This window comes from Notolepis coatsorum (genome assembly GCF_963971535.1).
Source record: "Notolepis coatsorum genome assembly, chromosome: 16".
Lineage (NCBI taxonomy): Eukaryota > Metazoa > Chordata > Actinopteri > Aulopiformes > Paralepididae > Notolepis > Notolepis coatsorum.
In genome coordinates, this window is record NC_140180.1 from 2,700,170 (window position 1) to 2,723,000 (window position 22,831).

The 22,831-nt window shown below is 40.8% G+C and overlaps 1 protein-coding gene across 1 annotated transcript in view; it reads right to left on the reverse strand.

Moving 5' to 3' along the window:
* Positions 1-14,936: 14,936 nt before the first annotated feature.
* Positions 14,937-22,831, reverse strand: part of adgrg4a (adhesion G protein-coupled receptor G4a) — an 80,627-nt gene continuing 72,732 nt past the window's right edge. The window contains exons 33-35 of the mRNA XM_084331364.1: positions 21,014-21,315; positions 15,594-15,695; positions 14,937-15,069 (exon numbers count right to left, since the gene is read on the reverse strand). Coding sequence (XP_084187490.1) covers positions 14,972-15,069; positions 15,594-15,695; positions 21,014-21,315 — 502 coding nt within the window. The 3' untranslated portion in view covers positions 14,937-14,971. The remainder of the gene's footprint in view (positions 15,070-15,593; positions 15,696-21,013; positions 21,316-22,831) is intronic.

Below are 22,831 nucleotides of genomic sequence, written 5' to 3' on the forward strand. Positions count from 1 at the left end.
GTGATCTGATTTTCACCAAATGCTGGGCTGGGTCACATATGACCTTCTGACCTTTTTATTTCCAGAAGCTGAGGTTTGTGATAAAGATGCTACCTAGTGTGGATATTTCCAACTAAATATATAATGCATACAAATATATAGCCAGGATATAAGTCATTATCCTGTAACAAAGAACAAGGGGCCTGTTTGACTTGACAGACTTCGAAGGTGGGTCTGCATCCCCTTAACAATTGTGTGTATTGAGCTGTACTGTATTGTACCCATTCTGCAATCAGTTAATACAATTTTCAATCAATCAATCAATCAATCAATCAATCAATCAATCAATCAATCAATCAATCAATCAATCAATCAATCAATCAATCAGAAGGTGAGCTTTCTGGATATCAATACATTTAATTTAGAATGCATAACCACAGCAGCATGGTCCTAACACACTTTACAAACAAAGAGAAAACACCGGACAACATATACAGCAAGCTAATGAAATGACAACACATGCAAATAAATCAACCACGTTAAAAGCATCAACGTTTAAAAGGTGATGGATGTGACACAATTCTAGGCTATAGGCTGTAATGAAGTGGGAAAAGGGTAGTTTTCAGCCTTCATTTAACACTGCCGCCTCACAGCTAAATGGTCCCGGGTTCGATTCCCGCTTGGGAACCAGGTTTCCACGTTGCCAGGTACCCAGGTGGGGCATCTTTTTTTCCTATTGTTGGAGGTACTGGCTTTTCCCAGTTATGGGCCATGTGTTTCATGGCCGAAACTCAGAATTATATGTAAATACTTGTTCTGATTCATAAAATAATAAGTACTGGATTTAGTGATGAATTTAACATGAAGATTTTACATAATAACTCTGATGTCTCTCCTAAACATGTTTTAAATAACAATGCTTATTATCCTCATTACTTATTTTATTTTGTATTTATCTATATATTTATAAGGGATGGCAGTGTCTTTTGTTTCCTAGAAACCTTAGTAACCTTAGTCTTTTATTGAAAAAACATCCTTTGTGTCAAAGTTGACCCTTTTTGTATATGCTTGACCATGTTGAGGGGTTGAAAGTACTCGATTTCACAATTTTTTTTTAATAATGACTGGCTTAATGCACAGCTCCACCTTTTTTTAATTCTGGAGCCTAATCCTTGATAAAACCATAATATAATAAATTCTAAATAATACATTCTACACCACGACAACCCACGTTACATGTCATTTCCTGTCTCTCCCGTCTTCCCTACTGTTCTAAAGACGCAGAAATAGCTTCAAACCCAATATAAATAAACACATAAATAAAACAAGTTACGTTTTGGAAAAAAATGACTTTGTTAGACTGCAAACTACTACTACTACATATACAGTACCGACTCGCTAAGGTTTGCAACATCTGGGCGTCATACATTCCAGTTTACCCAGATTTTGCAGGTAGAGAATTGGCATGACTGCACTGCCTAGTGTTGTAGGAATAGTAATCATTGGATAAACCACATTGCACAGCCAATACACATCCAGAAGTCCCACAACACAGTAGGCCAGCAGTGGAGGAAGGTAGGAGATGACTGTGATGACCAGGCTGTTGATGATGATCTGATGAGCCTTCTTCTTCTGGGGGTGGAGCTCTCTCCCTCCAGGGGCAGACCTCTTCAGGGTCTGAAGAATGGAGAAATCACAGAACCCAATAGTGGGGAGAGTAATGACGTAGGGCCAGCAACTAATAGGACTAATGTATAAATCTGGGAGGAGTACAGATGCAATCCCATAAGGTAATGTGGCAACCCAGACACAGACAGCCATCAGAACCCTAGGAGTCAGACTCTTCCTGATCCGGTAGGTGATTGGATGAACCACAGCCAGGTAACAGTCCAGACAGATGCAGGCCATGAAGAGAGGTCGTCCACAGATGCTCAAGATATAGAGGAAACTGACGAAGGTGGTAAATGACAGGTTGTGCCAGAATAGAATGTTGATCGTGCCAGTTGGGATAAAGAACAAGAAGACCAGGTCCATGACTGTGAGGTTTAGCATGAAGACTTCGTTGGGGGTGAGGGGGGTTCCTTTCCTGTGTCTTTGAAATAGATCCCAAAGGATGGCAAGGCTTGCAGGGAACCCAAAGAGGAAAAGGAGGGAACTGCAAATTGCCCATGTTATGTCTCCTGGAGTATTGTTACAGATGAAGTACGGTTCAGTGGAGTTCCACGTTATATTTTCAAACCGGGAATACATCTCCAGCACCTTCAGTGAACACAGATGAGATGTACAATTGAATAACAATAAGCAGACATACTAATAATTAACACCAGCCAACGTGATGGTGCATTTGTGGCTGTGGTTTGCAAATCTCTCATTTCTACAAGCCACTTTGTCAGGTAGCAGCTTGTCTTCAATCAGTCTTTTCTATTCTAAATAATAGTTTATAGCTCAGAAATAATATTATAGCAATTTAAATTATGAAACCACATGCCACTGTGGCTGCATGAAAAAAGGATGGAAAATAAATGCATATTTTCATGCTCTAAATACAAACATTGCTTACTCTATACACCACACTTAGTACTGTATATCGGAGTTGCAACAATAATAGTATAATATAAGTTCAAATGACAACAATTAAAATGATTGATGACCAATGATGCTTACAGAGCAGCATTCCCACCACCTTCATCACCCACTCTTAGCACTACAAACATGCTCACAGTACAGCAGTAGCAATAGTTACAGCATCACCCACTCTTAGCACTACAAACATGCTCACAGTACAGCAGTAGCAATAGTTACAGCATCACCCACTCTTAGCACTACAAACATGCTCACAGTACAGCAGTAGTAATAGTTACAGCATCACCCACTCTTAGCACTACAAACATGCTCACAGTACAGCAGTAGCAATAGTTACAGCATCACCCACTCTTAGCACTACAAACATGCTCACAGTACAGCAGTAGCAATAGTTACAGCATCACCCACTCTTAGCACTACAAACATGCTCACAGTACAGCAGTAGCAATAGTTACAGCATCACCCACTCTTAGCACTACAAACATGCTCACAGTACAGCAGTAGCAATAGTTACAGCATCACCCACTCTTAGCACTACAAACATGCTCACAGTACAGCAGTAGCAATAGTTACAGCATCACCCACTCTTAGCACTACAAACATGCTCACAGTACAGCAGTAGCAATAGTTACAGCATCACCCACTCTTAGCACTACAAACATGCTCACAGTACAGCAGTAGTAATAGTTACAGCATCACCCACTCTTAGCACTACAAACATGCTGACAGTACAGCAGTAGCAATAGTTACAGCATCACCCACTCTTAGCACTACAAACATGCTCACAGTACAGCAGTAGCAATAGTTACAGCATCACCCACTCTTAGCACTACAAACATGCTCACAGTACAGCAGTAGTAATAGTAACAGCAGAGAGGACACAATAAACGTACCTTTCCTCTACTTGCTGCAGGTGTTTGTAACTAAATACCAACCCGCCTTCTCTATGAAATGCCTTCCACTGAATGCACTGACATCATTATGTTAATGTTATACGTGAGATTTGGAAAACTACGTTGTAGCAGAGACCATGACAAATGACCGTGCTAATGTTTTGACGTGCTTTTTTGACTGGAAAAACAAATGAGTTCCAACTATATTATGTAAAATGACATGCAAACATTAGGTCACCACTTAGTTCAAGTGTAGGTGTCTTCAGCGTACATGAACCCTTACGATGACCCACGACTGGGGATTGTGAAGGAAATGATAGTCAAAGATAGACTTGGTTAACACAAGTTTAGGGGTGTAAAAAGTACCCAGAAATTATACTTAAAGGGGAACTATCTTATAAATGGCATTTTTCAGTGTTTAGCATTGTTTCCTAGCTATGTGGACTTATATTAATATGATCTATGTCTCTAATTCTCATATTGGCGCATTCTTCCAATTCTCCTCTCACAATATTCACCCTCACTGAACTGACTGAGTCATCTGAAAATGTGCTGATCTGTGATGTCAGAGAGACACCGCTGCATGATAATGTTCAGGCGAGGCAGTGGTTTACCATTGTGGTTGGAGCCCAGGCTCAAAACGGCTTAAGATCTTGAGGTAGAAAAATGCTGTTTTTGAGGACTTGATTAGAAATACAAAACAATGAATTAAAAAAAATAAAAAATTACAGAGGTGTTCCATAAACTCACAGGAATTGTGTAAAAGTGCCCAAATAGTGAAAAAATTGTAAAATAGTTCCCCTTTAAAGATGAGGCAAAAGCTTTCAAGATCTCATGAAACCACACAAGCAACACACTGAGAGACCATGAAACCACACAAGCAACACACTGAGAGACCATGAAACCACACAAGCAACACACTGAGAGACCATGAAACCACACAAGCAACACACTGAGAGACCATGTATTGAAAATGTAATGCTTCTAAATGACAACAGAACAACAACAAATGTCAATTACTGATGTTATGAATAAAATGTGATGAATTATCAAAACTGAAATTACTTGAATAACATAATATATTGACTTCCGGTTTACGCTCAGATCGGATGGCAGCGTAACTTTCCCGAGCTTCGTGACCACTTCACTTTAATATTGAGGGTGGAAGAAGAGATGGCAGAGGTGGCGGTCGTAGCTGAAACCAACTCCACCGAGATCTCGGCGATTGAAGACAAGTTCCTTTTTTTTACGAAAATAAGATGGCTGACCTAGAGGACCGGAGTAGAAGGTGCAACGTCAGAATATACGGCTTGCCCGAAAACATTGAAAACGATGCGCCGATTCAGTATCGTCGCAGGGCCTTCTCTAAGGCTATGGGAGTTGCTCGGGAGAAGGGCATAGAAGTCTACCTATTATACCCTGCAACTCTGAAGATCAAGATGGGCCGCAGAGTTGTCTCCTTCAACCGCCTGTTCACGTCGCCGTCCGAGGCGGAGAGTTTCCTTCAAAGCGGCACGGCGGCCCCCCCGGCTGAGGATGGAGAGCCGGCCCCGGCGGAGCAGGCAACGGGCACCGGGGAGTGACAGGCCTCGGAGCCTTGGTATGCTAAGCGCGAGCTATGCTAACTTTCCGGCTCTCCAAGCTAACACTAACGTTACCACTCGCCTACCGCGGCCTTTCGGACCAACAGAACGGTAACACTCAAGGTTTATCTACGCTGTATAATTCCAGAAACAGGTATGCACACTGACTATTTTCAAGTATAATTCAGACGACTTGTGCTTTTTAACGCATTTGCCTTTTTATTGTCTGAACATTGAACTTCGCACTGAACTTCGCATAGACTGTTATGCATATTGTCTTTTTTCAAGTTTGCACTTGGACAAACTGTGCTTCACAGGTTTCACTCAAACGAACTATTTTTTAACGTATCTGCCGGTCGAGGGGGATGGTCCTCTCTCGGTGGAGCTACCTACGTGAATGCCGTTGCCGCGTGTCTACTATGACTTTTTTGCTCCAGCTGAATGATAACGCTCAAGGTTTGTATCCACTGTGTTATCTCAATGACGGGTACGCATGTTGCCCTTTTCTCAAGTTTAACTCAGACGAGCTGTGTTTTAATGCACCTGTTTTTTATCGTCTGCACTTTGAACTTCGCATTGAACTCTGCATAGATTTCTTCTCTCAGTTGAGTGAAGTGGGTTCTTTTTTTCTAAATTGTTACAATATACCTTACAAGTTATTGGTATGGTTAAGATACATAATGTTGTTGTGGTTGCTGTGCTCGGTCAAGGTTGACCAACTGATGTTTGATCGATACCGGACAAGTATTCTGATGTGGGGGAGGGGGGAGGGAATGGGGGATTGTGTTGTTTTTTGTTTTTCTTTCCAGTCGACTCGCTCTGTTTTATTTTTGTTTTCACGCTCACGCTCAGAACTCAATAGGACCTTAACAAGTGGATATGTATCTATTATGGTGTTCTACTCCAAACGAATTACATTCAGTCATACTGCAGCCTTTTTAGACTATGGCTAATTTGAACATATTGATCTGGAATACAGGGGGTCTCAATGTACCGCATAAACGCACAAGTGTACTAACGTGGCTAAAAAGGAAGGAAGTGGACCTAAGTTCTTCTTCTTTTAGCACCAAGGCCCATGGGGTAGCCATAATAGCGAAGCGAAAATTTGAATATTAAACTGTTAGATGTGTGGTCCAATGCAGATGGTCGAATTACTATTGCTAAAATAGAATGTTCTAACCGGAAAATTGCGCTGATTTCTGCATACGCCCCTAATTGGTATGACGCTAACTTTTATGCTGCACTCACTGCAGCTATGTTGAAACTACCTGATTACTCATTAATAGTAGGAGCTGATTTTAATGCAGTTTGGGATCCATTGATTGATAGGTCCAATCACGCTGAAACCTCTGATCAGAAGCAAGCTACCACAGCTCTACAGGCCTGGTCTAAGGACACGGGGGTAATCGATATGTGGCGATCGCTCAACCCATCCGCGAGAGATTATTCCTTCTTCTCATCGAGACATAAGACCTTTTCCAGGATTGATTATGTTTTTTCTCTTTGATAGCTTTCATGTTGACTTATTGCCCATAGCACTTTCAGACCACAAAGGTATCCTCCTCAAGTGTTCACTCAGTAAAATAACGTCCCGTGCCCCTAGATGGCGCTTTAACTCAACACTACTGAAAAACGGAGAGTTTAACTTGCAATTTAAAGAGAAGCTCACTGAATTCCTGCAATTTAATGCTGGGTCGGTACAGGACCCGAGAATTATATGGGATTCGGTTAAGGGTTTTATCAGAAGTAACACTACTGTCTTTGCATCTAATCTCCGCAAGGGATGTCTCTCTAAGCTGATGGAATTGGAAAAGCTGCATGCCACATTGATCTCTTCATTGCAGCACAACTACTCTAGTCGACTGGAGCTTCAAATTAAGGTAGTGAGAAAAGAGATTAACTCCATTTTAAGACAACAATCTGAATTTCAGATGCACAGAACAAGACAGCACTACTACTTTCACGGCTCCAGGCCTAGTCACCTACTAGCTATGAAGATACGTGCCAGTGAGCAATTTGCGGATATCCCTTCCATCAAGAACCAACAGGGGGAGGTAATCACCAACCCCAAAAAGATTAATGATACATTTAGCTCTTTTTAGCTATGAAGATACATGCCAGTGAGCAATTTGCGGAAATCCCTTCCATCAAGAACCAACAGGGGCAGGTAACCACCAACCCCAAAAAGATTAATGATACATTTCGCACTTTTTATTCCAACCTGTACAAGTCAGAGGTGGTCTTTGATCATACCAAGCTGGAGGATTTCCTTGATCAAATCAACCCACCACAGATCTCGGAAGATAGTGCTAAGCTGTTAGCTGCACCTATCACGCTAGTTGAACTTAGAGAGGCGATTGCAGATATGCAACGGGGCAAGGCTCCCGGATGGGACTCAGAACTCTATCTCGCATTCTGGGATGTACTCGCACCCTTATTATTCTCAATGATTTTACACTCAATCAAAGAGGGCAATTTTTCCAGAGACGTCAATATGGCGCTTATATCTGTTTTACTCAAGAAGGATAAGGACCCCACTGAATGTGGCAGCTACAGGCCCCTAAGTCTCCTCGGAGCCGACCTAAAGCTATATGCGAAGGTTCTAGCCACCCGACTTCAAAAGCATATGACATCTCTAGTTCACCCTGATCAGACCGGCTTCATAAGAGGCCGCCTGGTTACTGACAACATCAGACGGTTACTGCACGTGATTGATGCCAGCAAGGATGTTGCAGTCCCTACAGCGGTCATGTCCTTGGACGCAATGAAGGCATTTGACAGATTGGAGTGGTCTTACTTGTGGGCAGTTCTTAGAAGGATGGGGTTGGGTGAGGGTTTCATTCATATGATCAAAGTTCTCTACACAGGGCCTTCGGCCATGATCTTAACGGGGAAGTTCTGCTCGCCACTCTTCTCTGTCTCACGCTCTTTTAGACAGGGTTGTCTTCTTAGTCCCGGACTTTTCGCCTTATCCCTCGAACCTCTAGCTCAATACATAAGACAATCCCAAATTATATCTCCTGTTTCAATTCAGGGCACAAATCACCATATCAGCGTATATGCAGATGATGTACTCCTGTTTATGCAGAATCCCTCCGTCTCTCTACCTCATCTTCTCAATGTGATAGATGAATTTGGCAGCCTGTCCGGCTTTAAGATCAACTGGCCAAAATCTGCTTTTCTTCCACTTAACGAGCCTGCGAAGGCTACCATCCTACCTGCAAACATACTTATGGTGGAGCACTTTAAATGTCTCTGGATTGAAATATTCCCCACTGTTAGCCAGACCGTAAGGTATAATTACTCCAGCTTGGGTGACAGGATTACGAATGACTTCAACAGATGGTCCAAATAAAAGAATTCATTACAGGCCCGTGCGTCAATAATTAAAATGAATATTTTACCCAGAATTAACTTTATCAGTTCCATGCTCCCGTTATCTCCTCCTGTTGGTTACTGGCAGAAATTACACTCTGCCTCATATAAATTCGTTTGGAACAATAAACGCCCGCGCTTGAAGAGATCAACTGCCCAAAGGAGTAAACTCGATGGGGGCTTAGCATTTCCAGACTTTAAATATTATTTTCAAGCTTTCTCTCTGAGACCTCTGATCACTTGGTTTGACGTTCAAGCAGCCATGTCTTGGCGACCATTGGAGGAGAAGATGGTGTCCCCATATAGACTTCACGATATTGTGTATACCAACATATCAATTAAGCAATGCAAATTAGGATTTGGCCCTCTTATCACACATGTGATCCAGACTTGGCGTGACACCCAGAAAGTGGGGACTAACCGCCATCAATGGCACACGCATTCCCCTCTATTCAATAACAATCTCCTCCTTATTGGACAACAACCTATTAGATACCCTAGATGGGAAAAGAAAGGCATCCATACGCTGGGGGATATCTTCGATAACTCTGGTCTCCGCTCTTTCCAGGATCTATCCAACGGATATGATCTCCCCGGTACCTCCTTTTTCTTTTATTTACAAATAAGAGCAGCTCTGAAGGATCATGGCGTTCCATGGGACGTTCCACTAGTGCATCACCGTTTTCACAAATTATTTTATGACAAAGAGACATCGAGAGGCTTCGTTTCTGACTTTTATCGCCATTTACTTATGTCCTCATATATGACCTCCCCCTGGATACGATTTGGAGAAAGGATGTCCCGGAGTTGGATGTAGATTTTGATTGGGATGCAGTCTGGGGAAATGTTTGGTTATCCTCGCGCAACCCAGATCACCAATAGATTTCATCAAAAAAAATCACAGGACTTATTTGACCCCTAGACGATTGAATCTAATGGGTCTCAGACCTGACTCTCGATGTACCTTGTGTCCAAACGGTGCCACCGGAACATTTATGCATATGTACTGGGAATGTCCTCCTGTTGAGCTCTTTTGGGAAAATGTTACCTCTCAGCTCTCAGATATTTTCTCTTTGACCATACCTGTCTCTCCTTCTGTATTGTTATTGAATGATGTCTCTCAATTACCGACCTCTACACATGTGAAAAGACTCATTTTAGCCGGCCTCACAGCCGCCAAAAAATTTATTGCCTCACGCTGGATTCACCCAGATAAACTCTGTCCGAATGTATTGATTCTCACCTATCTTGATGTGATCTATCTGGAGATATCCACTGCATGTGTTATAGGGGTTAATGAATCTAAAATCGCGATCTGGTTGGCTGCTGTTGAAAAGCTAAAAGAGCGTATATAGTTGATTGCTGAATACTGTGTTGTTATGTGTTGTAGCTCTTGTTAAGGTCCTGGGCTGGGTGGGGGGGGGGGGGGAGCGAGCAAGTGTTTATGTCTTCATGTTTTTTTGGGGGGGGGAGGGTACTTCTGGGGGATGGGTGGTGGGTGGGTTAGGTCTTCGGTGTTGTTTGTGATGTCATTATTATTTTGACTTGATACTTTTGTACTTTTACTTGTTAATCGTATTTAGTATTATTAGTCTAGTGTTATATATAACACATATTTCGTATTGCTTATTGTTTTATCATTATTAATACTATTGTTTGTGTTATTATTGATATTGTTGATGTTGTGTTTTTGTTTTGTGGAAATTGAAAATAAAAATAAAATTAATAAAAGAAAAAAACAACATAATATGTTACATTACCAATACTAAATGATGTCACTAGAGTGGAGGCGGAGTGCACCAAGGTTGGCCTAAATGCCAAGAAAACCGAGGTCATAATGTATAACATCCTCCCGGATCATCCACCTCTAACGACAACAGGAGGCTCTGCTCTAAAGGAAGTCAATGATTTCAAATACCTGGGCTCGTGGGTCAACTCATCCGAGCAAGACCTTAAAACCTCTTAGCATCCAACGTCCCACATATGGAACGTTTTTCGGACTTTTTGCAACCGGCACTTTGGCGACCCCTAGTGGCTCGGGTGTGCATATTTTGTAATACAATATATATATATATCAAATTAAAGCCACATTTGTTGCCTGTGGATAGCCCTTTCAGGTGACAAAATCCATTGAGCGGTTCTCGAGTTACATGCCGGTATTTGAGGCTTGTGTAAAGTACACGGTATTGTGTATTGTGGCAAAATACCACTCCAGACTCAGGCTACAGTAGTTCCGTCAATCTAGATCCGATCTCGAAAATTATTGTGGATCGTTGTAGCCAATGAGTGTGGCTTTCCAATGATACCCCACATGGGGATCAAAAAAAAAAAAAAAAAAAAACACGAAAACAGGAAGCCAAAAACAGCCGAATTAATTGAAGTCTACGAGAAAACATTTTTTGTACACAGTTTACCAAAATCACTCCGAATCACTCATTTCTGAATGGATTTTTTTTTTTTTTTTTTTTTAAATTTGACCAGTCAGCTGGTTTCTTTTAGCGTTTATCGCTTTTTCTGGTCAAGTATGACCGACAGAGACAGGTTGAATGGGGTATAGATCGGGGAAAGACACTCTGAGAAAATACGGCGAGTCCGGGAGTCGAACTCGTGTACCCCAGATCCGTGACGCGCACGGTTGTCCCCGACGCCGAAATAGCGTTCGAGGTACGCGGTGAGCTACTGGAGCTCCCCCTGAATGGATCTTTATGAAATTTGGATATGTACTACACAAGGCTTCAGGCTATGGCTCCGTCTGGATTTTTAAGCCATTCCACCTTCTGGGGAAATACTACCTCTGGACTACTAACTACTACAGAAAAACTTGAGTAACAAGTTTTTCTACAACTCAAGTTCAGACCTATGTTACTCTATTACGTTGCACTAAAAGTGAATTATTTTTCTGGAATCAGAAACTTCAGAATGTCATCTTTCAAAAGAGACCAGGCTCATGCATGTGCTATAAGTATAAAGTATGTTGTTTTGGTTTGCAAAAGAAGGGTGAGCGAGAAAGTGGCAGTCAGGGGAATGAGGTGGTGTCTCACTGCCAGAGACACCATGAGCTGCCAGCCAGCAAACTTGTGCTGTGGGAACCAACACACGGGCATCAATCACGAGGACGTCCCACACTAACCTACGTGGACGTACTCAGGAGAGATGCGGGAGCAGAAAGCACCGGCGAGCTAGCCAGATGCATGGAGGATCGGGATGACTGGACGCACCGATGGAGGGCCCGTCCGAGGACGACCTAGAGCAGGGGTGGGCAACTTTGTATATGTTGAGAGCCACTAAATTTCCACACTCAATCTGGGGGGCCGCATTGTTTATCGGCAGTCCCGCCAGTAGTACCCCATCACTCAAATAGCCCATAATAGTCACAGATGTGATAAATAAGGCATAAACTATTATAATTTGTTGTAACTTTGTTTTTATTCCATTTCAAACGCATTTAGTAATGCTTAATTTCAACTTTATGAATTTATAAATACAGCTGAATTTGAAAGTATTGCTGTGTAACCCATATATATATAAAAATTATTAATTATATATATTATAATTAAGGCTTCTATTAAAATAAATGTATGAACTTAAAGCCCACTGCTCAACAAACACAAAGCAGCATTCCTGCTGCATTTCACTACAACAGTAAATCAAAAGTGCAATAATAAATAATTTTGTTAAATGTATAAACTTTTATCCTGTTACTAAACAAAACATTCCTGAGTGCTTCCTATCCATAACATGCATTTCAGTGTTATCTGAACACTACAAAAGTAAACAAGTAGCCAAGTGCAATACTCTACATGCCTCCCATTGACCCTTTATCAAACTGGCATGACATTCACCCTCCCCCACAGTGGGTCAATAATGGTTCTGTCTTTAATGAGACACTTGTGGTCTCTCCTGTTGGCGCACAATAGAAGGAATGTCAACTTCAATGTTTGTGCATGCAATCTGCATCAGATGGAATAACATTTCATTTTTGTGTGCACGCGCGTGCACATCCGTGCGCATACTTCTGCTCAGAAAAGTGCTGGGACGGCGTGGTACCGCGTGGCATGACCACTGCACCCCTGATTATTAGTGACCCACAATAGATGGAAATTATGTTAGCGAACTTACCTGATGTATAATGCAGTGCAGCATTGGACACTCAACGCCACTCTGCCTTAGAAGCCCGGCGAATCCTGTGTGTTTTCCTCTCATTGCGGGTGCTCCAGCGGACAGTTTATCAAACCCCCCATATTGCTGCACGGCACTTTCAACAGCGTTGAATATGTCCACACTAGGGCTGACCCCTATTAGTCGAATAGTCTACTAATCGATCGAAAGGAGCCATAGTCGACTGCCAACCTCTTAGTCGAATGCAAAAAAGATAATAATAATAATTTTAAATTTTTTTTATAAATATTGGCCTGGGGCCGCATGGAGCGTCGGTGAGGGCCGCATGCCAGTTGCCCCTCCCTGACCTAGAGAGAGAGACTCGTGCATAAATTGCCAATGCAATTAGGACTCACAAAGACTATAACAGAAGGGATTTGGATTTGAACAGTGAAGTATCTGATCGATATGGTGAGGGTAGCCAGAACGGGCTTCACGCGTAGCACGTGTAGTGGGCATGCCCACCAGCTAAGAAATTAACTGCATAAGGCTGTCCCCGAAGCCTGTTTTTGGGATTCGAACTTCGTCAGGGTTTTTCGAACGGACGTTCGAACCTTTGTTTAAAAAGTTCTAATTATTATTATTTAATTTTTTTTATTTGATAAATATCCTCAAACTAAATCCTCAATTTGAATAAAGTGATTCATCTGATTAAATGAGTCTTTTATTTAATTAAATCAACTTTCTTTAATGAATATAACAGTTTTTAATACTATAATATTAGTGTAGCGTAGCCTAATCTTTATCTGCAACTGTGAAGAAAAAACCCATTGGTTTAAACAGAATGAATAGACACATAAAAAAATATATATAAAAATAATAATAATAATAATAAAGAAATGTTTTTATTAAAAAAAAAGATTCTAATGTTGATTTAGAATTCGAATGCCAACGTAACGAACGAAGGTCCGAATGTTTGGGCTCAGCCCGAAAATGCATCATACGCCTATCACAAAGAGTATAGGGGGCTCCCCGACGTTCCTGGCCAAATTCCCAATCAGGTCTCTGACATCAAGGCCACCTGATCATCCCCCCTCCCCCTTAATTGGCTGACATCAATCCCTGTCTCCTGAGCCGTTCAGCCATGTAGTGTGATGTGTGCCGGGTGCCAGTGTGTATGGCAGCCATTGAGCCTGCGTAGCCCAAGGTTGGGTGCTGCACAGTGGTGGTGAAGGAGGCAATTTCCACCCTACATTGTAAAGCGCTTTGAGACTCCCTTCAAGTGACACTACGAATAATATAAATGCAAGTAATTATTATTATTATTATTATTATTATTATTATAATTATTATTATTATTATTATTATTATTATTATTATTATTATTATTATTATTATTATTATTATTATTATTATTATTATTATTATTATTATTATTATTATTATTATTATTATTATTATTATTATTATTATTATTATTATTATTATTATTATTATTATACCTAGCTAGCATGATCAATGAGGAATCACCTTTTATTTGCCCCTATATCATTACAAGTCCCACCTCTTTCACAAATAACATATAATAGATGAAGCACTGCACACTAATCAACCAAATCATTCTCAACCTTGCCCTCATATAAGCACTGGGTAATTATGGCTAACAGTTACTATACTAGTTACGCTGCTGGCCAGTATGACTTACTACCATAGTGTCTTTATACCTACAACTCTGTACATACTTCTGATTAGCACTATTACTCAGTAGTACCAATTCATATATGTTATACCCAGTTTATTCACCTGTACATTGTATATTACTATTGCACTTTACTGTTACATTTGCACTCTGGTTGGATGCCCAACTTCTTTTTGTTGTACTGTACTTGTGCTGCATGATGACAATACATTTTTTATCTAATATGTCTGGCATTCAATTTAAGGACTTCACAAAGATCTACAATATTCTAGAAATAACGTGAATTCTGCTTTAGGGTGGATTTCCCCCTATAAATAAACTTCAGTTGGATGTAAAATAAAATTGTCTCTGAGCCACAAAGTCTAATTCAACGTCAGGTGGACCAACTCTCACAGGTGTCCCTCGATGACATCACAACGATGACATCACAACCCATCCTCTCGTCGTTTCAACACATCCCTCTAAACACTGTGATAGACCCTCTAAACACTGTGATAGACCCTACAAACACTGTGATCACAGTGTTTAGAGGGCCCTCTAAACACTGTGATAGATCCTCTAAACACTGTGATAGACCCTCTAAACATTGATAGATCACAGTGTTTGTCGGGTCTATCACAGTGTTTAGAGGGTCTATCAGTGTTTAGAGGGTCTATCAGTGTTTAGAGGGATGTCTTTGGAGTCTCTCCTCTGGAAGGGATGGCTTGGCAGTAGAGTGAGATAGAGCTCCCCCTGGTGGCGGTGGGTGGGCAGGCGGGCGGTCAGGTGGAGGAGTCGGAGATCTTCCTGGAGGAGGAGGTGTTGACGGACCGGTCGGAGTGGGAGTGGACCAGCTGGTTGGCTTTGGAACGGCTCCAGTCTGTGGAGGGGGGAGGGAGGGGGGGGGGGGTCAAAGGGTCACCTTCAGAGAGATACTTTCCTGCAATCGACTAATGGGATCCTTGTAATTGGATGGTTATTTATACTAACTTGCAATTCATATTTCACAAGTTATTATTACATTATAGTAATCATAATAATCACAACTACCTACCTCATAGTCTACCCATATAACTCTAACTGTATGATGTACAATAGTGCTGTATATACCGTATATACATTTAGATATTTATATTTACCACATACACATATATATAATGCTGTATATACCATATATATGTATCCACATCTGTCTGTACATACCTGCATATAATTGTGTTTACATATCTGTAGATACTATATTATCTGTACATTTCTCTTACCTACTCTTACTAGTTACTATATCTGTATCTCTTACCTACTCTTACTAGTTACTATATCTGTACATATCTCACACAAACCCACCCACCCACCCACCCACACCCACACACAGACACACACACACACACACACTAGACCAGGTACCTGAGTGGTCACTGAGTCTGAAGCGGCCGACACAAAGATGAATCCTCCACTGCTTCCTCACATTCTCCTTCATCAGACAGTGGAACACAAAGATAAAGAACCCTGAGAGAGAGAGAGAGAGAGAGAGAGAGAGAGAGAGAGAGAGAGAGAGAGAGAGAGAGAGAGAGAGAGAGGGGGGGGGGAGAGGGGGGGGGGAGAGGGGGGGGAGAGGGGAAGGGGGGTGAGAGAGAGGGGGAGAAGGGAGAGGGAGAGGGGGGGAGAGACAGAGAGAGAGGGGAAGGGGGGAGAGAGAGAGAGGGGAGAGGGGGGGAGAGAGGGGGAGAGGGAGATGGGGGAGAGAGAGGGAGAGGGGGGGGAGCGAGAGAGGGGGAGAGAGAGAGAAAGAGAGAGAGACTATTTTATCTATTTTATCTTATCTTATTGTATGTTATCGTATCTTGTCTTACAGTATCTTATCTTATCTTACAGTATCTTATCTTACAGTATCTTATCTTATCTTACAGTATCTTATCTTATCTTACAGTATCTTATCTTATCTTACAGTATCTTATCTTATCTTACAGTATTGTATCTTATCTTACAGTATCTTATCTTATCTTACAGTATCTTATCTTATATTACAGTATCTTATCTTATCTTATCTTACAGTATCTTATCTTATCTTACAGTATCTTATCTTATCTTACAGTATCTTATCTTATCTTATCTTACAGTATCTTATCTTATCTTACAGTATCATATCTTATCTTACAGTATCTTATCTTATCTTACAGTATCTTATTTTATCTTACAGTATCTTATCTTATCTTATCTTACAGTATCTTATCTTATCTTACAGTATCGTATCTTATCTTACAGTATCTTATCTTATCTTACAGTATCTTATCTTACAGTATCTTATCTTATCTTACAGTATCTTATCTTATCTTATAGTATCTTATCTTATCTTACAGTATCGTATCTTATCTTACAGTATCGTATCTTATCTTACAGTATCTTATCTTATCTTACAGTATCTTATCTTACAGTATCTTATCTTATCTTACAGTATATTATCTTATCTTACAGTATCTTATCTTATCTTACAGTATCTTATCTTACAGTATCTTATCTTATCTTATCTTACAGTATCTTATCTTATCTTACATTATCTTATCTTATCTTACAGTATCTTATCTTATCTTATCTTACAGTATCTTATCTTATCTTACAGTATCGTATCTTATCTTACAGTATCGTATCTTATCTTACAGTATCTTATCTTATCTTACAGTATCTTATCTTACAGTATCTTATCTTATCTTACAGTATATTATCTTATCTTACAGTATCTTATCTTACAGTATCTTATCTTACAGTATCTTATCTTATCTTACAGTATCTTATCTTATCTTACAGTATCTTATCTTATCTTACAGTATATTATCTTATCTTACAGTATCTTATCTTATCTTACAGTATCTTATCTTATCTTACAGTATCTTATCGTATCTTATCTTACAGTATCTTATCTTATCTTATCTTACAGTATCTTATCTTATCTTACAGTATCTTATCCTATCTTACAGTATCTTATCTTACAGTATCTTATCTTATCTTACAGTATCTTATCTTATCTTACAGTATCTTCTCTTATCTTACAGTATCAAAATCAGAATCACATTTATTTATAAGGCCCAACAACACACGTTAATGTCCCCATGGGCCGTACAGGTCTTCTTTAAACAAGTCAAGAAGAAAACATAACAATAAGTCAAGAACAGAACAAGGACACCATAAGGTCCAACAAATTTAAAATAAATGCAAATAAATGAAAGAATGCAAGCACTCCCAGACATACCCCACGCGAAGGTAAGCAAAAACTCACTAAAACCTAACAATAGTTAAAAATCATCAGGTATCTTATCTTATCTTACAGTATCTTATCTTATCTTACAGTATCTTATCTTATCTTACAGTATCTTCTCTTATCTTGCAGTATCTTATCTTACAGTATCTTATCTTATCTTACATTCTTCTCTTATCTTACAGTATCTTATCTTATCTTACAGTATCTTATCTTATCTTACAGTATCTTATCTTATCTTACAGTAACTTATCTTATCTTAAAGTATCTTATCTTATCTTACAGTATCTTATCTTACAGTATCTTCTCTTACAGTATCTTATCTTATTTTACAGTATCTTATCCTATCTTACAGTATCTTATGTTACAGTATATTCTCTTATCTTACAGTATCTTATCTTATCTTACAGTATCTTCTCTTATCTTACAGTATCTTATCTTATCTTACAGTATCTTATCTTATCTTACAGTATCTTATCTTATCTTATCTTACAGTATCTTCTCTTATCTTACAGTAGCTTATCTTATCTTATCTTACAGTATCTTATCTTATCTTACAGTATCTTCTCTTATCTTACAGTATCTTATCTTATCTTACATTATATTATCTTATCTTACAGTATCTTCTCTTATCTTACAGTATCTTATCTTATCTTACAGTATCTTATCTTACAATATCTTATCTTACAGTATCTTATCTTATCTTACAGTATCTTCTCTTATCTTACAGTATCTTATCTTATAGTATCTTATATTACAGTATCTTATCTTATCTTACAGTATCTTATCTTATCTTACAGTATCTTCTCTTATCTTACAGTAGCTTATCTTATCTTATCTTACAGTATCTTCTCTTATCTTACAGTATCTTCTCTTATCTTACAGTATCTTATCTTATCTTACAGTATCTTCTCTTATCTTACAGTATCTTATCTTATCTTACAGTATCTTCTCTTATCTTACAGTATCTTATCGTATCTTATCTTACAGTATCTTATCTTATCTTACAGTATCTTATCTTATCTTACAGTATCTTCTCTTATCTTACAGTAGCTTATCTTATCGTATCTTACAGTATCTTATCTTATCTTACAGTATCTTATCTTATCTTACAGTATCTTCTCTTATCTTACAGTATCTTATCTTATCTTACAGTATATTATCTTATCTTACAGTATCTTATCTTATCTTATCTTACAGTATCTTATCTTATCTTACAGTATATTATCTTATCTTACAGTATCTTCTCTTATCTTACAGTATCTTATCTTACAGTATCTTATCTTACAGTATCTTATCTTATCTTACAGTATCTTATCTTACAATATCTTATCTTATCTTACAGTATCTTATCTTATCTTACAGTATCTTATCTTACAGTATCTTCTCTTACAGTGTCTTATCTTATCTTACAGTATCTTATCTTATCTTACAGTATCTTATCTTATCTTACAGTATCTTATATTACAGTATCTTATCTTATCTTACAGTATCTTATCTTATCTTACAGTATCTTCTCTTATCTTGCAGTAGCTTATCTTATCTTACAGTATCTTCTCTTATCTTACAGTATCTTCTCTTATCTTACAGTATCTTCTCTTATCTTACAGTATCTTATCTTATCTTACAGTATCTTATCTTATCTTATCTTACAGTATCTTATCTTATCTTACAGTATCTTATCTTATCTTATAGTATATTATCTTATCTTAAAGTATCTTATCTTATCTTATAGTATATTATCTTATCTTACAGTATCTTATCTTATCTTACAGTATCTTATCTTATCTTACAGTATATTATCTTATCTTACAGTATCTTATCTTACAGTTAGAGCTGGGCCGTTAACGGCGTTAACGTGCTGCGTTAACGCTATACTAGTATCGCGCGATAATATAATTAACGCATTAATCTAAAAAATATATATATATATATTTTACATATTTTTTTGTTTACCTTTATTTACCCAGGGTAGGTTCGCTGAGCACAGATGCTCTTTTTCAGGAACGCCCTGCTTCACATTCACACAGTTCCATTCACACCTGGGAGCTGCCCAGTACAACCACAGTTGACACCATTGGCCACTGAGCAACTCCACTGGAGCAGTTGAAGCCATGTCACATAGTTCAAGTTTGAAATGATTCTTTCTGTTTTACTCCTGAGAGTGTGCTAGATACTGTACTGTACTGGTAATATTATTTATTTGTGTTAACTTCTGAATAAAACAACTTATTAAACACAAGTACATCTTATTGAACATTATTTTGATATTTCATTACCAATTATCATAGCAAAACAGCTTTTTCAAACAGTCTGTAATGCATTTTGGAAACGGGAGATGGGCTCAAGGAACACACATATTTTGAATGCCTTCGGCAGTTTTTTTTAAAAAATGTTTTAGCCATTTTAATCTAGATTAATCTAGATTAAATCCAGGATTGCAGATAGATTAATCTAGATTAAAAAAATTAATCTATGCCCACCTCTACTTACAGTATATTATCTTATCTTACAGTATATTATCTTATCTTACAGTATCTTATCTTATCTTATCTTACAGTATCTTATCTTATCTTACAGTATCTTATCTCACAGTATCTTATCTTATCTTATCTTACAGTATCTTATCTTATCTTACAGTATATTATCTTATCTTACAGTATCTTATCTTATCTTACAGTATCTTATCTTACAGTATCTTATCTTATCTTACAGTATCTTATCTTATCTTATCTAATAGTATCTTATCTTATCTTACAGTATCTTATCTTATCTTATCTTACAGTATCTTATCTTCTCTTATAGTATCTTATCTTATCTTACAGTATCTTATCTTACAGTATCTTATCTTGCAGTATCTTATCTTATCTTACAGTATCTTATCTTACAGTATCTTATCTTATCTTACAGTATATTATCTTATCTTACAGTATCTTATCTTATCTTACAGTATATTATCTTATCTTATCTTACAGTATATTATCTTATCTTACAGTATCTTATCTTATAGTATCTTATCTTACAGTATCTTATCTTATCTTACAGTATCTTATCTTACAGTATCTTATCTTATCTTACAGTATCTTATCTTATCTTACAGTATCCTATCTTACAGTATCTTATCTTACAGTATCTTATATTATCTTATCTTACAGTATCTTATCTTATCTTACAGTATCTTATCTTATCTTAAAGTATCTTATCTTACAGTATATTATCTTATCTTACAGTATCTTATCTTATCTTACAGTATCTTATCTTACAGTATATTATCTTATCTTACAGTATCTTATCTTATCTTACAGTATCTTATCTTATCTTATCTTACAGTATATTATCTTATCTTACAGTATCTTATCTTATCTTACAGTATCATTCTTATCTTATCTTACAGAGAGAGGAGTTGACCTCTGACCCCCCGCTCCACACAGAGAGAGGAGGAGTTGACCTCTGACCCGCTCCTCACAGAGAGAGGAGGAGTTGACCTCTGACCCGCTCCACACAGAGAGAGGAGGAGTTGACCTCTGACCCGCTCCACACACAGAGAGAGGAGGAGTTGACCTCTGACCCTTACCCTGCAGGCTGTTGAGGAAGGTGAACAGGTAGAGCAGGGCCACCCGGGCCGGGCCCAGCGCCAGGAAGCCTATGGGCCAGGTGAGGCCCAGCAGCACCGTGAGGCTGACCCCCGCCCGCAGGTCATGCAGCGACGCCCCCTGAGCCGACCCTGACCCCTGACCCCGCCCGGCCGGCTTGTTGGTCCTCATGTTCCGGATCTGGATCAGGACCACGACGAACACGGACAGGTTGAACAGGAGCACCAGCAGCACGTAGGAGACCACGGTGACGTAGAAGAAGAGGTCGCTCTGTATCCAGCAGCTGGGGGGGGGGGGGGGGAGAGAGGGGGGGAGGGGAGAGAGAGACCACGGTGACGTAGAAGAAGAGGTCGCTCTGTATCCAGCAGCTGGGGGGGGGGGGGGGGGAGAGAGACCACGGTGACGTAGAAGAAGAGGTCGCTCTGTATCCAGCAGCTGGGGGGGGGGGGGGGGGAGAGAGACCACGGTGACGTAGAAGAAGAGGTCGTGTATCCAGCAGCTGGGGGGGGGGGGGGGGAGAGAGAGACCACGGTGACGTAGAAGAAGAGGTCGCTCTGTATCCAGCAGCTGGGGGGGGGGGGGGGGAGAGAGAGACCACGGTGACGTAGAAGAAGAGGTCGCTCTGTATCCAGCAGCTGGGGGGGGGGGGGGGGGGGGGGGGGAGAGAGAGAGAGAGAGACCACGGTGACGTAGAAGAAGAGGTCGCTCTGGATCCAGCAGCTGGGGGGGGGGGGGGGGGGAGAGAGAGAGAGAGAGACCACGGTGACGTAGAAGAAGAGGTCGCTCTGGATCCAGCAGCTGGGGGGGGGGGGGGGGGGGGGGGGGGGAGAGAGACACGGTGACGTAGAAGAAGAGGTCGCTCTGTATCCAGCAGCTGGGGGGGGGGGGGGGGGGGGGGGGGGGAGAGAGACCACGGTGACGTAGAAGAAGAGGTCGCTCTGTATCCAGCAGCTGGGGGGGGGGGGGGGGGGGGGGGGGGGGAGAGAGACCACGGTGACGTAGAAGAAGAGGTCGCTCTGGATCCAGCAGCTGGGGGGGGGGGGGGGGGGGGGGGGGGGGAGAGAGACCACGGTGACGTAGAAGAAGAGGTCGCTCTGTATCCAGCAGCTGGGGGGGGGGGGGGGGGGGGGGGGGGGGGAGAGAGACCACGGTGACGTAGAAGAAGAGGTCGCTCTGTATCCAGCAGCTGGGGGGGGGGGGGGGGGGGGGGGGGAGAGAGAGAGACCACGGTGACGTAGAAGAAGAGGTCGCTCTGTATCCAGCAGCTGGGGGGGGGGGGGGGGGGGAGATAAGAAGAGGTCGCTCTGTATCCAGCAGCTGGGGGGGGGGGGGGGGGGGGAAGAGAGACACGGTGATGTAGAAGAAGAGGTCGCTCTGTATCCAGCAGCTGGGGGGGGGGGGGGGGAGAGGGGGGGGGGAGAGAGGGGGGGGGGGGGAGAGGGGGGGGGGGGAGAGAGAGAGAGACCACGGTGACGTAGAAGAAGAGGTCGCTCTGGATCCAGCAGCTGGGGGGGGGGGGGGGGGGGGGGGGAGAGAGAGAGACCACGGTGACGTAGAAGAAGAGGTCGCTCTGGAGCCAGCAGCTGGGGGGGGGGAGAGGGGGGGGGGGGGAGAGAGAGACCACGGTGACGTAGAAGAAGAGGTCGCTCTGTATCCAGCAGCTGGGGGGGGGGGGGGGGGGAGAGAGAGAGAGAGAGAGAGAGAGAGAGAGAGAGAGAGAGAGAGAGAGAGAGAGAGAGAGAGAGAGAGAGAGAGAGAGAGACATAGAACACATCACTCTGGAGCCAAACGCTGAGAGA